Genomic DNA, 14,725 nt, shown 5'->3' with positions numbered 1-14,725 from the left:
AGGGCCCCACTCTTCTCAGATTTGTGCAGTAGTGATTGGCCGGGGGTGTCATGGCCCCTCCTTGAAGGGGAGGAGCTACGACTACCACAACTTTGACATCTGACAGAGCTGTTCGTCTCTGATTTACAAAGCAATGATTGGCCAGGGGCATCATAGTCCTTTCTCAAAGGGGAGGAGCTCCGAATGTCTCGACTTTGATTATTCAGGTAGTTTTTGGATTCACTTTTGCGCAGTGATGACTGGCTCGGTGTATCATAGCCTCTCCTAGAGGGAGAGGAGGTAGGACGATCACGACTTCGACTTCTGACAGAGCTGTTCGTCTCAGATTTACGAAGCAGTGATTGGCTAGGGGGTTCATATCCCTTTCTCGAAGGGGAGGAGCTTCGACTGTCTCGACTTTGACCATTCAGGTAGCTGTTGGATTCATTTTTGCGCAGAGGTGACTGGCTCGGGGCATCAAAGCCTTTCCTAGAGGGAGAGGAGCTTCCACTGTCACGACCTCGACCATTTCCATAGCCACTTGTCTCACTTTTGCATAGCAGGAATTGACAAGGAGTGTCAAAGCCACGTCTAGAAGGGGAAGAGCTACCACTTTCATAGGCATAAACATTTAAGTCATTCCTAGAAGCTGATTTCCGCAGAGATTGTCTTTCGGCATCATAACCCTCCCTAATGGGAGAGCCACACCGGCCGCCGTGTAGACTATGACCATTGAGAGAACTGTTTGTTTCAGATTTGCAAAGGAGGGACTGGCTGGTGGCATCATAACTCCTCCTCGAAGGAGAAGAATTGCGACTTTCATGACCATGACCATTTATCAAGTTGTTCCCATCAGATTTGCGAAGCAGGGTTTGGTTGGAGGTGTCATTAGCCCTCCTCGAAGGAGATGAGCTTCTGCTGTCACGGCCATTTAAGGAGTTACTTGTTTCAGATTTGCGCACCCGAGATTGTCTGGGGCTTTCGTAACCCCTCCTTGAAGGGGCAGAGTTTTGAGTGTCACGTCCACGACCATTTAAGGAGCTGTCTGTCTCATTCTTGCGCAATGCACTTTTAAAATATGCAACAGAGTTGACCTGTGATATGGAACCAACTGAACTGGCCATCGATATTACGTTTTCATTCAAGCCTCTAATATCAACACCTCGTCCATAAGACCTCTGGGGGGGACCTCTAGAAGTCTGGTCCCACCCCTGAGACAAGCCCTCAGAGTCTAAGCCCCGCCTGTTGAGGGAGGTGGTACATTCACTTCGTTTGAATGGGAAGGTGTTTGGTAAGGGTGAAGAGGAGCGGGACAGAGAGGAGCTTTGTCTCGATGAATTGAACTTCCCAGACTCCTGATAGGAAGGGGAGTTTCTGCTACTGTATGAGTTGTTGAAACCCCTCCGGTTAGTGGAGGCCAGGGATTCTGCTATCTTAAAAGGGGTTGGGCTTGGGGAGCGAGGGCCCACCTGAGCCTCAACTTGGATGGTGAGATCAAATGCATCAGGAGGTTCAGGGACTTCCAGAGGCAGGTCTGGGTTTAGTATCTCTGGGTTTAACCTCTCTGAGGCCAGCCCCAGGTTAGGGTTCCTGAAGGGGATGGTAGCTTTGGGCTCAGGGCTTCGGGTGCTGTAGAGGGGGTGTCCCCTCTCTGAATGGCGGTAAACGGGAGGGGGGCTCTGATCCCTGAGAGAACGGGCTCCTCCCGCCCTCCCCAGAGAGAAGTAGCCACTTTCACGATTCCTTTCTTCTTTTAACCCTAAAAAAGAAAAACACTCCATCACATAGTATACTAAACGCTGTAATTATTGTTACATTCCAAGGAGTTCTAAGGACGTCCACAACACAGTTCTACAAGATACTTCCACACTACTATCAATAAGTCCCACCTCAACCTGAACACAGGTACCCGACAACATCATCATGTAAATAACACCTATGGCTGTAATAGTATACATGTGGTTAAGTGCAGTCCTCACCTGAGTGTCTGCCAATCCTGCCCCTGCTGTTGTCCTCCTCCATCCATGCTTTGGGGTTGGTTCGGTGGGGTGGTGGGTCCAGGTGGGTCATGGTGAGGTGGGTTGAGCGGTGCCGGAGAGGCAGGTAGTCGTCCTCTGCACTGATGGAGCCACTGAGATCAGCGTAGACACTCTGGTCCCGACAGCTGGAAGAGGAGATAGTGTGAAGAGGAGATGGTGAAATAATGGCGGAGAGAGGGAGAGATTGAGGGAGTGGGAAAGTATACAGTTGAAGTCGGAAGTTTACATGCACTTAGGTTGGAGTCATTAAAACTAATTTTTCAACCACTCCACAAATGTCTTGTTAACAAACTATAATTTTGGCAAGTCAGTTAGGACATCTACTTTGTGCATGACTGTCACAACTTCCGCCGAAGTTGGTCCCTCTCCTTGTCCGGGCGGTGTTCAGCGGTCGACATTACCGACCTTCTAGCCATCACTGATAAAATGTTCCATTTTCCGTTGGTTTTGTCTCGTCTTCCTTCACACCTGGTTCCAATCCCATCAATTACATGTTGTGTATTTAACCCTCTGTTTCCCCTCATGTCCTTGTCGGAGATTGCTTTGTTTGTATGTGATGTGCATTTTAGTGTTGGTGTGCGACGGGTTTTGTACCCACATTGTTATTTTGTACATTTAGGTTGCTTTGGAGTTTGGTCAGAATTTATTAAACAACTCCGTTAATACCAAGTTCGTTCTCCTGTGCCTGACTTCCCTGCCACCAACACGTACCCCTTACAGAATCTTCGACCACCTATGGAGTCAGCAGGAGAAGGTACCCCGGCCATGAAGGTGGAGGAGCACGTCCAGGAGTATGCGGTAATGCTTTACCATCTGGGCGCCACCATGGATCGCGTTGTCCAGACAATGGACCGCTGGGAGAGACAGGGAGTTCTTCCAGTGCCTCGACCAGCACAACCAGAGTCTATCCTGAGTGCCCCTTTCCCGCATGAACCCAGTGGGATCCGTCTCTCCTTGCCACAGGAGTACAACGGGAGTGCTGCCTACTGCCAGGGTTTCCTCCTCCAACTAAACCTCTATCTAGCCACGGTCCACCCAGCACCATCGGACCGTGAGAGGGTGTCCGCCCTCATCTCGTGCCTCACCGGGAAAGCCCTGGAGTGGACCAACGGCATGTGGACAAGGGAGAGATGCGCCGTTGGACCATTTTGAGGATTTGGCCATTCACCCGCCGTTTCCAGGCAGTCTTCAACCACCCACCCAAGGGGAGAGCGGCAGGTGAGCGCCTCTACCATCTGAGGTAGGAGTCGAGGAGCGCCCAGGAGTTTGCCCTGGAGTTTAGGACCCTGGCTGCTGGCGCGGGATGGAATAACAGGGCCCTGATCGACCACTACTGCTGCAGTCTGCTCGAGGACGTCCGTCGGGAGCTGGCCTGCAGAGACGCCACCCTCACTTTCGACCAGCTGGTGGACCTGTCCATCCGGCTGGAAACCTGCTGGCTACTTGCGGACGTCCAGATCGGGGTCTGGTGGTTCCATCCTCCCGCACCCCCTCTCCGATACCCATGGAGCTGGGAGGGGCGGTGCGCAGGGAGACCGGAGGGGGTTTCCGCTCGTGCACCATCTGTGGCCGCAGAGGTCACACTGCTGGTCGGTGCCGGGTTGTTTCCTCTAGGAATCGAGGCAGCAGGCAGGGCGCTCACCTGAGGCAGGGCGCTCAGGTGAGCTGGCACCATTCTCACCCAGAGTCCTCTGTTGCACATATGTTTGTGTCTGTCTCTTTTCCTGAGTTTTCCCCGCGTTCCCAGCATAAGGCGCTCATAGATTCAGGCCTGGCTGGGAATTTCATTGATAGAGCGTTAGCTCAGAGTTTAGGGACCCCCATTGTTCCCGTGGATGTGCCCTTCCCTGTTCACGCCTTAGATAGTCGACCATTAGGGTCAGGGTTAATTAGGGAGGTCACCTCTCCTTTGGGCATGGTTTTAATAAAGGAAAAATGTATGCTCACCACGCTGCGCTTTGGTCTACTTCCAACGATATCCGTGTCAGAACCTCCCACCACCAAAGGACCAAGCAGCATGGTGAAAGGGACTCCTGGACATGGGAGGAGATCCTGGACGGTAAAGGACCCTGGAGGCAGGCTGGGGAGTATCGCTGTCCAAGGGAGGAACTGGAGGCAGCTAAAGCAGAGTGGCAGTGATATGAGGAGGCAAGTCAGGGAAGCAGGCACGAGAGGCAGCCCCCCCTAATTTTTTGGGGGGGATGCACACGGGGAGATTGGCGGAGTCAGGTTATAGACCTGAGCCAACTCCCCATGCTTACCGTGGGGAGAGAGTGTCTAGTCAGGCACCAGGTTACGCGGTTCTGCGGCGTGTGTCTCCAGTGCGCTCTCATACCCCGCAGTTGCCGTGCTAGAGTTGGCATTCAGCCAGGAGGGATTGTGCAGGCACAGCGCTCTTGGTCTCCGGTGTGTCTCTGCGGTCAGGGTTATCCTGCGACAGCTCTACGCACGGTATCCCCAGTTCGCCACTAGAACCCAGTGCGGCGTGTTCCAGCTTCCCACCGGGCTAAGGTGGGAGCATGCAGCCAAAAGGAGAGGTGCACATGGTAAGCACCAGATCTCCAGTGCTCCCCCACAGCCCGGTTCGACCTGTGCCTGCGCTCGGGAGGTGCCGGGCTACAGTGGGCATTCAGCCTGGAGGAGTGGTGCCAAGGCAACGCACCAGATCTCCAGTGCTCCCCCACAGCCCAGTTCATCCTGTGCCTCCTCTAAGGACCAGGTCTCCTGTATGTCTCCCCAGCCTGGTGGGCTCTGTGGCAGCCCCACGCACCAGGCTGTCTATACGTCTCCTCCCATCAGTGAGGGTCTCCAGTCCGGAGCCTCCAGCAACGTTCTCCAGTTCAGAGCCTCCAGCGACGGTCCCCAGTCCGGGGCCCGCAACGAGGGTGCCCAGTCCAGGGCCCGCAATGAGGGTGCCCAGTCTGGGGCCCGCTACGAGGGCCTCTAGTCCGGGGTCGGCGAAGGGGGTCCCTGCACCAGAGGCGCCACCAAAGTGGGGTGAGCCAGAGGTGGAGCGGGGTCTACGTCCCGCACCAGAGCCGCCACCGCGGATAGATGCCCACCCAGACCCTCCCCTCTAGGTTCAGGTTTTGCGGCCAGAGTCTGCACCTTGGGGGGGGGGGGGGGGGGGGGGGGGTACTGTCACGCCCTGACCTTGAGAGCTTTTTATGCCTCTATTTAGGGTTTTGTCAGGGTGTGATTTGGGTGGGCATTCTGTGTTCTATTTTCTATGTTTTTGTATTTCTTTGTTTTGGCCGGGTATGGTTCTCAATCAGGGACAGCTGTCTATCGTTGTCTCTGATTGGGAACCATACTTAGGTAGCCCTTTTCCCTCCTTTCTGTGTGGGAAGTTGTCTTTGTTTGTGGCACTATAGCCCTTAAGCTTCACCGTTGTTTTGTATGGTTTATTGTTTTGTTGGCATCATTTTAAATAAAGGAAAAATGTACGCTCCACACGCTGCGCTTTGGTCTACTTCCAACGACATCCGTGACACGCATTCTGTCTCCTAGAGATGAATGTACTTTGGTGCGAAAAGTGCAAATCAATCCCAGAACAACAGCAAAGGACCTTGTGAAGATGCTGGAGGAAATGGGTACAAAAGTATCTATATCCACAGTAAAAACGAGTCCTATATCGACATAAATGGCATATTATTTTTATTTATTATTATTATAACCTGAAAGGCCACTCAGCAAGGAAGAAACCACTGCTTCAAAACCGCCATAAAAAAAAGCCAGACGATAGTTTGTAACTGCACATGGGGACAAAGATCGTAGTTTTTGGAGAAATGTCCTCTGGTCTGATGAAACAAAAATAGAACTGTTTGGCCATAATGACCATCGTTATGTTTGGAGGAAAAAAGGGGAGGCTTGCAAGCCGAAGAACACCATCCCAACCGTGAAGCACAGGGGTGGCAGCATCATGTTGTGGGGATGCTTTGCTACAGGAGGGACTGCACTTCACAAAATAGATGGCATCATGAGGAAAGAAAATTATGTGGATATATTGAAGCAATATCTCAAGATATCAGTCAGAAAGTTAAAGCTTGGTCGCAAATGGGCCTTCCAAATGAACAATGACCCCAAGCATACCTCCAAAGTTGTGGCAAAATGGCTTAAGCACAACAAAGTCAAGGTATTGGAGTGGCCAACACAAAGCCCTGACCTCAATCCTATAGATATTTCTGGGAAGAACTGAAAAAGCGTGTGCGAGCAAGGAGGCCAACAAACCTGAATCAGTTACACCAGCTCTGTCAGGAGGAATGGGCCAAAATTCACCCAACTTATTGTGTGAAGCTTGTGGAAGGCTACCCGAAATGTTTGACCCAAGTTAAACCATTTAAAGGCAATGGTATCAAATACTAATTGAGTGTATGTACACTTCTGACCCACTGGGAATGTGATAAAAGAAATAATAGCTGAAATAAATCATTCCCTCTACTATTATTCTGACATTTCACATTTTTTAAATAGAGTGGTGATCCTAACTGACCTAAGACGGGGAATTTTGTACTAGGATTAAATGTCAGGAATTGTGAAAAACTGAGTTTAAATGGATTTGGCTAAAGTGTATGTAAACTTCCGAATTCAACTGTATATATTGTCCCTCTAGAATCGCAATATGAGGCTCATTGACTAAGCATGCTCAATGAGTTACTTGTTTGAAGTTCTTTGTACCTAGTTCGTAAATGACCCCCCCCCCCCCTGCAAAATACCTAAATATAAAGCCCAATGAAATGCCACGTCTCCAAAGATATCTCAACACAAGTGCATAGAGTAAACAAACATTATTTTGTGCTAAACATTTCTCCTTAGTGGAGTTCTATCTCAGACACACACTAGAGCCAATAGATTCTGAAGAGAGCCTGTCAGTGCTGTCGTTGTCTCCGTCACAGATGTAGAGGTCACAGTCAGGGCTCAGGATGCACAAGGAGCTCTCCTCGTAACCCAGCTGATCTCTGCTGACATCACAGACGCTGCTCACCACTGACAGGCCATAAGAGTTCTCCTGATAGGTCATCAAGAACACACAGACCAATCACAACATACAGCAAACAAAAACAGAACATCAGCCAATGGGGCTACAGATGACTTAATGTATTGAAGTGTAATACCATGTTAACTAGCACTTTCTGCAATTGTCAATAATTCTGGTTAAACGAAATGAAATTCAATGTCCATTTTCACAAAAAACAAATAGCAGATACTGACAAATACTGTTTGTACTATGAGAGAAAAGCAAACAATGACAAGATAAGACAGTGAGCAGCCATAGAAACTAAACGTTTTGTTGGAACTAGCACAATTTATCTCACTTGGCCTACAAAGCCTCATTCATTTACAGATACATATTAACAATGAACACAGGTTTAACACAGTCATCGTTATCGAACGCAACACCTCCAAGTCTCTCTTTATAGCTCCATGCCCAAATTGGGAAGTTCATGAATAGCGTCTCCCCTCTGTCTCACTCCTCTGTTCCTCAAGACGTTCCTCTCATACTCACACGTTCTGTCTGTCTCTCGATTAGAGTTGCACCGTTGTAACTCTACCTAGACAGTAGTTCTCCTCATTATTATTTCATAGCAGTTTTTTTCTTGACATATACAACCCTCCTCTGGGTTGTCTTAAAATACATATTCTCATCTTCAGTTTGACTTGAATTAATGGCAATATCAACAACAACTTTATAATATCATAGTCCTAGGTAGGTATACAAAAGGTATTGCAATGTAATACAGAAATGAAAAACAATGAGATAAGATCTGACATCCACAAAATGTATATTTGCCTAATTTGTGGCAATCAAAGGCAAAACAAGGAGAGTGCTATGCTACCAATAAACAGTTGTGTCCTCATAAATTAATGTGCCTTTGCACATTGTGTAGATGTGGGCCGACCGGTGCTTTCTGTAACCTGCCTTCATGTATAATGTTACCAGTGATTCCCAAAAGGGCAGTAAATGATCTCCCGTCATTAATTTGTAATGGGAGCATTCTCTTCACCGCCCTATCTTTTCCCTCATACGTTCCTCCTTATTCACTACACACAACACAGGGTCATACCTCACCAACGTCTGTTACTGAGCACTTTGTAGTCAATTCAGCACTGGGTGTTACTGGTTAAATGGAGTAGCTTCCCCTTCCGAAACGAAAAAGTCTGCTAGCCAAAGTTTAAGTAGACTCAAAGTCAACATTACCACTCAGCCATCTCCCTTACTTCCTCTTGTGTATTGATCCTTGACTGTCTGACCTCAATGTCTATCTGACCCTTTCCCTGACCCCATATCTTACTTTCCACCTGTCTGTATAGGCCCAGATAATCACTCACCACTCTTCTAATCCTCTCTCCCTCTGTCTTGGCACTGGTATCCCTCTCCACTGCCTGTGGTGCTGGTGGAGGTACAGTGGCTTGCCCGGGCTCCTTCTCCACTGTGAGGCTCAGCTGTGGTGCTGGTAGAGGTACAGTGGCTTGCCCTGGCTCCTTCTCCACTGTGAGGCTCTGCTGTGGTGTTTCGGCTGTACCCGTGCCTGTACTCGTGCCCGAGTGCAAGTGTTTCTGGCGCAGGCAGTCGTGGCAGCGGGAGGAGTCGAAGATGTTGGGCTGGAACTTGGGACAGATAAGGTCATCGCCAGAGAGGGGCATGGCGAGTCCAGAGGTGGCAGGCGCTCACTCATCGCACACCTCTGAGAATACTGAAGAACAACACAGGCTGTAAAGGCAGATAAAACCAAATACAGTATTTAATGAGCCTAAAACACCACAAAGTAGAAAAGGTGGTTGTAGTAAAACAGTAGTACCAGTAGTACTTCAGGGAAAATTGTGGATTTCAAAAAAATATACAGTAGTCCATGAGGAGAAAAAAACAGCTAAAACCCTTTCAACATTTATATGAAATTTACACAGTGTAAGACATTGATGGGATATTATTACAGCGTAGTTGTTATAGGACGATGTAGCAGAGCTGGAAGCAATGCTGTAGCATATTTAATCCACAAGGGTCATTATTTCATGGTTAGTGCGATAAAACGGAACAGTTAAGCTAAGTGAAAACTAATTACACAAGAGGATATAGTGAAACACAATACAGAAAGGAAGATGATAGAACTATATCATTAATATCATTACTAAACGTCACCGAGAGCACTTGGTAACATCCCAATTTAAAAACATTTCAGCAATAAAAATCTAAATACAAGTCAAAATATTGAATAATTAATTTCTAGATTTCTTAATGTGTATTATTTTTCATTTAATTTTTCTCTTTTAAATTTGAGAGGAAGAGGTTTTAAACGATACCTGACAGAAGAGTTCTCAGCCATCAGTTAAACTGAGAATATGCCATTTAGAGAAAGGTAATATACTGTCCATCAGACCCCCGGCACAAGCCTCTTCCCCTGCTCACAATCCCCCTGAGGCTCTTACTCTTACATGGATCCGATTGGCTGTTCCGACAATGGATGAAACTGATGCACTTCTGACTGCCATGTTGGCTCTGCTTAACATTACCGAGAACCTATCAATCTGCCAGACCTAGAACCAATATGGAGTCAATTGCATGACAGTTACTCTATTGAAGGTTGTATTAGATATCATGAGCTTTAGAAAGCAAAATGAACTGCTTGTGACAGATGGCACGTGTTAGTTCAGGTTAGTGTAAATAAATAAACACTGCTAAGGTATGAGATTAGTATACACTAAGATCCTTGACTATACCACATTTCTTGAAATCTAAACAAATGAGGGCATGGGGTACTATAATGTCTAGAAATACACACGTAAAGATCTCTTCTCTGATGCTCGGAAAAGGATGTTGACTGAGGAGTCAGGTTTCCAAGTGATTCGTATATATCCTTTTCTTTTAATCAAACTTTGAGCATATACACATTGGATGAATACAACATACCAAAGCAGTTAGCATATAAACAAACATGTAGAAAGGAGAGAGCCTAACAAAGGAAAGAGACAGGTCGAGTCCAATTGGTGAAAACAAAACAGTGTTTGAAACGGCCATTCTAGATCGAGCAGACATTGGCTTTCAATGAGAATGAATATGTGCAGTTTGTGTATTTTTTTGCTCTGTAGACTTTCCCAACGGGTACCATAGAAACTCTAAATGTCCACCATGGCTGCTTAGGATCCTGATCAAAAAAAGAGGCCAGACAGACCCTTAAAATGCAAATCTATTTTGTTCATAACTCTCAGTCCTTGTGATGTACCCTCTTCCCAGTCAGTCTGCGTCTTTGCTTCTTGCTGGTCCTCCCAACTCTGTTCTTCTCAATTCTGCCCTTCTTGTCTGTGGCACCTGGCTTCTTGTCTGTTGGCCGGCCTCGTCCTTTGCCTTCCTGTTTCCCCTTCCTGCTTCCCTTCCGCTGCGTCTGGTGAGCGTGGAGCGAGGCGTTCAGTGAGCAGATTCTGCAGAGAGGGAGGAGGGGGGATAATAACATGTGAGAATAACTTGCCACCACACTGCTCATATTGTTATATAGGCATCATATTAGACTAAATTAGCTGTCAGAACTGAATACAGAATGACAATAGAACAGGAATTGGGGGCTCATTACTATTCCTTAGCAGGGTGTATAACACAGTTGTTGAGGAATAATTAAATTTGCATAAATTACCCATTTTTTTAATCCTCCAGTGAAGTTGACCATTATCAATAACACAAGGAAAGAGTACAAGTGATTTTCATTAAATGTGAGTGAGGATAAACACAACTTACTTTTTATTGAGGATCGGATTCCCAGATTTCTTTGGCATAGCACTCATTTTCTCCTGCTCCTCCACCTCAGTAACCTTAAAAAGAAAATGTACAGTTTGAATACTTTTCAGAAAAACAATTTGAAAACATAAGAACATGGGACGTGGAAATCAGCAACAAATGCTTTACCTGATTGGTTTCTGGCGCAAAGAGGCTGGCCCCCGTGAGGTCAAGGTCACTGATGGTTGTTACGGTAACAGTATGGTTGGGGTGATCATACTGTACACACTCGGTTGTGCCCGTTATTACATCCTCCAATTCATCTTCTTCATCATCAACATCCTCATCTGTGGAGAGTTAACCATAACAATAAGAGTAAGTGAAATTGATTCACACTACATGTTAACTGCTGGGTAAACCTGAAAACACAGATAAGGGCAAGTGAAGGCAGCCAACAATATTCTGTCAAGCCTAGCTGACATATTTAATTATTTTGCTCAAACTCACCGAGAGCCTCTTTTCTTTCCTGCAGCAACTTCAAATACTCCTTGTGTCTCTGGAATTAAAGAGTAAATATGATTCATGCCCCCTTCTGTCCACATTGTTAGTATTCCCTTCATCAAAAACTTTACTAAAGTGACAAGTTTTACACACCATGTCTATTTAATTAACACTTGGGTTTTAATCTTGTGCTTTTTCTCTTAGCCGGTGTTTACCTCTTCTCTGACTCTCTTCTGCTCCTCCTTTATCTTGGTCTGGATTTCCACCACTGCTGCTTTCCTCCTCTCCACCTTTCTCTTGTGGAATCCTGTCAGATAATCCCTGCAGGAGATACGATAAGTCAAACAGATGAGTACATTCATGACAAGTCACTTGAGGTCAATTTATTGCATTCACCAATACTTAACTTCTGATAGGATTAATGAGAACTTGGCAAACCAATTAGAGGTGCACTAAACACATTTCTCAGAGACAGAGAGGCAGGATGATGTGGCTTATGATTCTCTATCAACAATGATGGCATATCATACAAGCTGACCATGTAAATGAGACCTACCTAGCAATCTAGCTAGTTTAGCCAGAGATGCTCTATAGTTAGCTAACGTTAGCTTGCTATGCGTTGCGGGACTCCGGTGCTGTTTATAATGTGCCAAACTCACTGTCGCTCGTTATCGTTGAACATGACCACACATTTCTCTCTTTTCTTAAATTTTTCATGTTTCCCCTTTTCCTTTTTGTTCCAGTTCTTCAAGTTTTTCATTTTGATAACACGTGAGCTTGTTTTTCAGCTGGCGATTTGCTTCAAAAGTCCCTGATTTGTGTGCATCATACAATGTGGTCCGACTGGGACAACCTCCCAAGCACTTTGGTTCTTTGAAATTGTGGCCATTCTCTCCAATGTCCAGTTCTAGAAGAGTAATTTTAAAAAGTACATTGAAATTAAATGTTATTCAGAATTCTGATGCAAGTAAAATAACATTAGCATGCCTACATTACACATTGATAAGTGTACGACTTTAATATTACCAACACATTTATGAACAATCTGTTGAAAATGCACAAAGCAATTGGCCGTTATCAAAAATATAGCTCTATTGAAACCAAGCCTACGAGGATGGAATAATGTTTGGTGGACACTGCCTACCCCAGAGCAGTGTGACCAACCCAAATTTGATAATGTATTAGCTGTGCGAGTTTCAAATAGAGACCACATTCCACTCTGAACATGACACTGGGTAGTCAAATACTGGGAGCCACAGTCTGCTAGGACATTCCTACGGATTAATAAAGAGAGCGAGTCTGGAGACAATAGTTATTTCTACTGTGGGGAGTGGCTGTAAGACACCACTATTCAGCCCAAGTCAAAGAAAAGATTTCAGCAAAGGTGAAGGAGGGACATAGGAGGGATGGAGGCAGAAAAGATGGAGGCAGAAAAGGAGGGACATACAGTGCGAGAAAAAAGTATTTAGTCAGCCACCAATTGTGCAAGTTCTCCCACTTAAAAAGATGAGAGGCCTGTAATTTTCATCATAGGTACACTTCAACTATGACAGACAAAATGAGAGAAAAAAATCCAGAAAATCACATTGTAGGATTTTAAATTAATTTCTTTGCAAATTATGGTGGAAAATAAGTATTTGGTCACCTACAAACAAGCAAGATTCCTGGCTCTCACAGACCTGTAACTTCTTCTTTAAGAGGCTCCTCTGTCCTCCACTCGTTACCTGTATTAATGGCACCTGTTTGAACTTGTTATCAGTATAAAAGACACCTGTCCACAACCTCAAACAGTCACACTCCAAACTCCACTATGGCCAAGACCAAAGAGCTGTCAAAGGACACCAGAAACAAAATTGTAGACCTGCACCAGGCTGGGAAGACTGAATCCGCAATAGGTAAGCAGCTTGGTTTGAAGAAATCAACTGTGGGAGCAATTATTAGGAAATGGAAGACATACAAGACCACTGATAATCTCCCTCGATCTGGGGCTCCACGCAAGATCTCACCCCGTGGGGTCAAAATGATCACAAGAACGGTGAGAAAAAATCCCAGAACCACACGGGGGGGACCTAGTGAATGAGCTGCTGGGACCAAAGTAACAAAGCCTACCATCAGTAATGTAACGGATGTGAAACGGCTAGCTTAGTTAGCGGTGTGCGCTAAATAGCGTTTCAATCGGTTACGTCACTTGCTCTGAGACCTTGAAGTAGTAGTTCCCCTTGCTCTGCAAGGGCCGTGGCTTTTGTGGAGCGATGGGTAACGATGCTTTGTGGGTGACTGTTGTTGATGTGTGCAGAAGGTCCCTGGTTCGCGCCCGTGTATGGGCGAGGGGACGGTTTAAAATTATACTGTTACAGTAACACACCACGCCGCCAGGGATTCAAATCGTGCAGTGCCAGACGTGTCCCCCTGCTTAAGCCAGTACATGTTCAGGCCCATCTGAAATTTGCTCGAGAGCATTTGGATGATCCAGAAGAAGATTGTGAGAATGTCATGTGGTCAGATGAAACCAAAATATAACATTTTGGTAAAAACTCAACTCGAGGACAAAGAATGCTGAGTTGCATCCAAAGAACACCATACCTACTGTGAAGCATGGGGGTGGAAACATCATGCTTTGGGGCTGTTTTTCTGCAAAGGGACCAGGACATGTAAAGGAAAGAATGAATGGTGCCATGTATCTTGAGATTTTGAGTGAAAACCTCCTTCGATCAGCAAGGGCATTGAAGATGAAACGTGGCTAGGTCTTTCAGCATGACAATGATCCCAAACACACCGCCCGGGCAACGAAGGAGTGGCTTCGTAAGAACCATTTCAAGGTCCTGGAGTGGCCTAGCCAGTCTCCAGATCTCAACCCCATAGAAAATCTTTGGAGGGAGTTGAAAGTCCGTGTTGCTCAGCAACAGCCCCAAAACATCACTGCTCTAGAGGAGATCTGCATGGAGGAATGGGCCAAAATACCAGCAACAGTGTGTGAAAACTTACAGAAAACGTTTGACCTCTGTCATAGCCAACAAAGGGTATATAATAAAGTATTGAGAAACTTTTGTTATTGACCAAATACTTATTTTCCACCATAATTTGCAAATAAATTCATTAAAAATCCTACAATGTTATTTTCTGGATTTTTTTTCTCTAATTTGTCTGTCATAGTTGAAGTGTACCTAAAATGAAACTGTACATCATTGATTCAATAATAAGGCCAGGGACTGAGGAAGAGAGCCGAGGGGCAGAGAGAAAGAACCAGCAACTAGCCAAGGAAACAGGAATAGAGACTAGTATAGTAAAGTGTGGGTGGTCTTCTTCCCCCACCTTCAGGTGGATAAACAGTACCAGTGTAGTTTTGTTGACCAGCCCAGTCGCTAGCTCCAGTGAAAACACCTAATAAGGATCAAGATGAGTGTGGGAGCGTAATGCAGACCACTAACATTACTTTAAGAATGTTCTGTCTAAAAAACATCTTGTGGAAACATTTTTACTATAGCATCCCTACTGGTTCACA

At 46.0% G+C, this 14,725-nt stretch overlaps 1 protein-coding gene across 2 annotated transcripts; it reads right to left on the bottom strand.

The window, feature by feature from the left end:
• Window positions 1-8,745: 8,745 nt before the first annotated feature.
• LOC124015740 (nucleolar protein 12-like) lies at window positions 8,746-12,060 on the bottom strand. Of its 2 annotated transcripts, none has more exons than XM_046331186.1 (6): window positions 11,883-12,060; window positions 11,439-11,544; window positions 11,230-11,278; window positions 10,912-11,069; window positions 10,744-10,817; window positions 8,746-10,433 (listed from the first exon to the last, which is right to left on the bottom strand). In XM_046331186.1, exons 1-6 carry the CDS (start codon window positions 11,981-11,983, stop codon window positions 10,220-10,222), a joined length of 702 nt encoding a protein of 233 aa, XP_046187142.1. In that variant the 5' UTR covers window positions 11,984-12,060; the 3' UTR covers window positions 8,746-10,219. The 2 variants fall into 2 exon arrangements, with proteins under 2 accessions (XP_046187142.1, XP_046187143.1); XM_046331187.1 differs by having other exon boundaries at window positions 11,932-12,041.
• Window positions 12,061-14,725: the final 2,665 nt, after the last annotated feature.

This window comes from Oncorhynchus gorbuscha, linkage group LG26, assembly GCF_021184085.1.
Source record: "Oncorhynchus gorbuscha isolate QuinsamMale2020 ecotype Even-year linkage group LG26, OgorEven_v1.0, whole genome shotgun sequence".
NCBI classification, from domain to species: Eukaryota; Metazoa; Chordata; class Actinopteri; order Salmoniformes; family Salmonidae; genus Oncorhynchus; species Oncorhynchus gorbuscha.
Note: the sequence above shows the minus strand (reverse complement) of the source record. Positions and strands in the feature narration are given on the sequence as shown.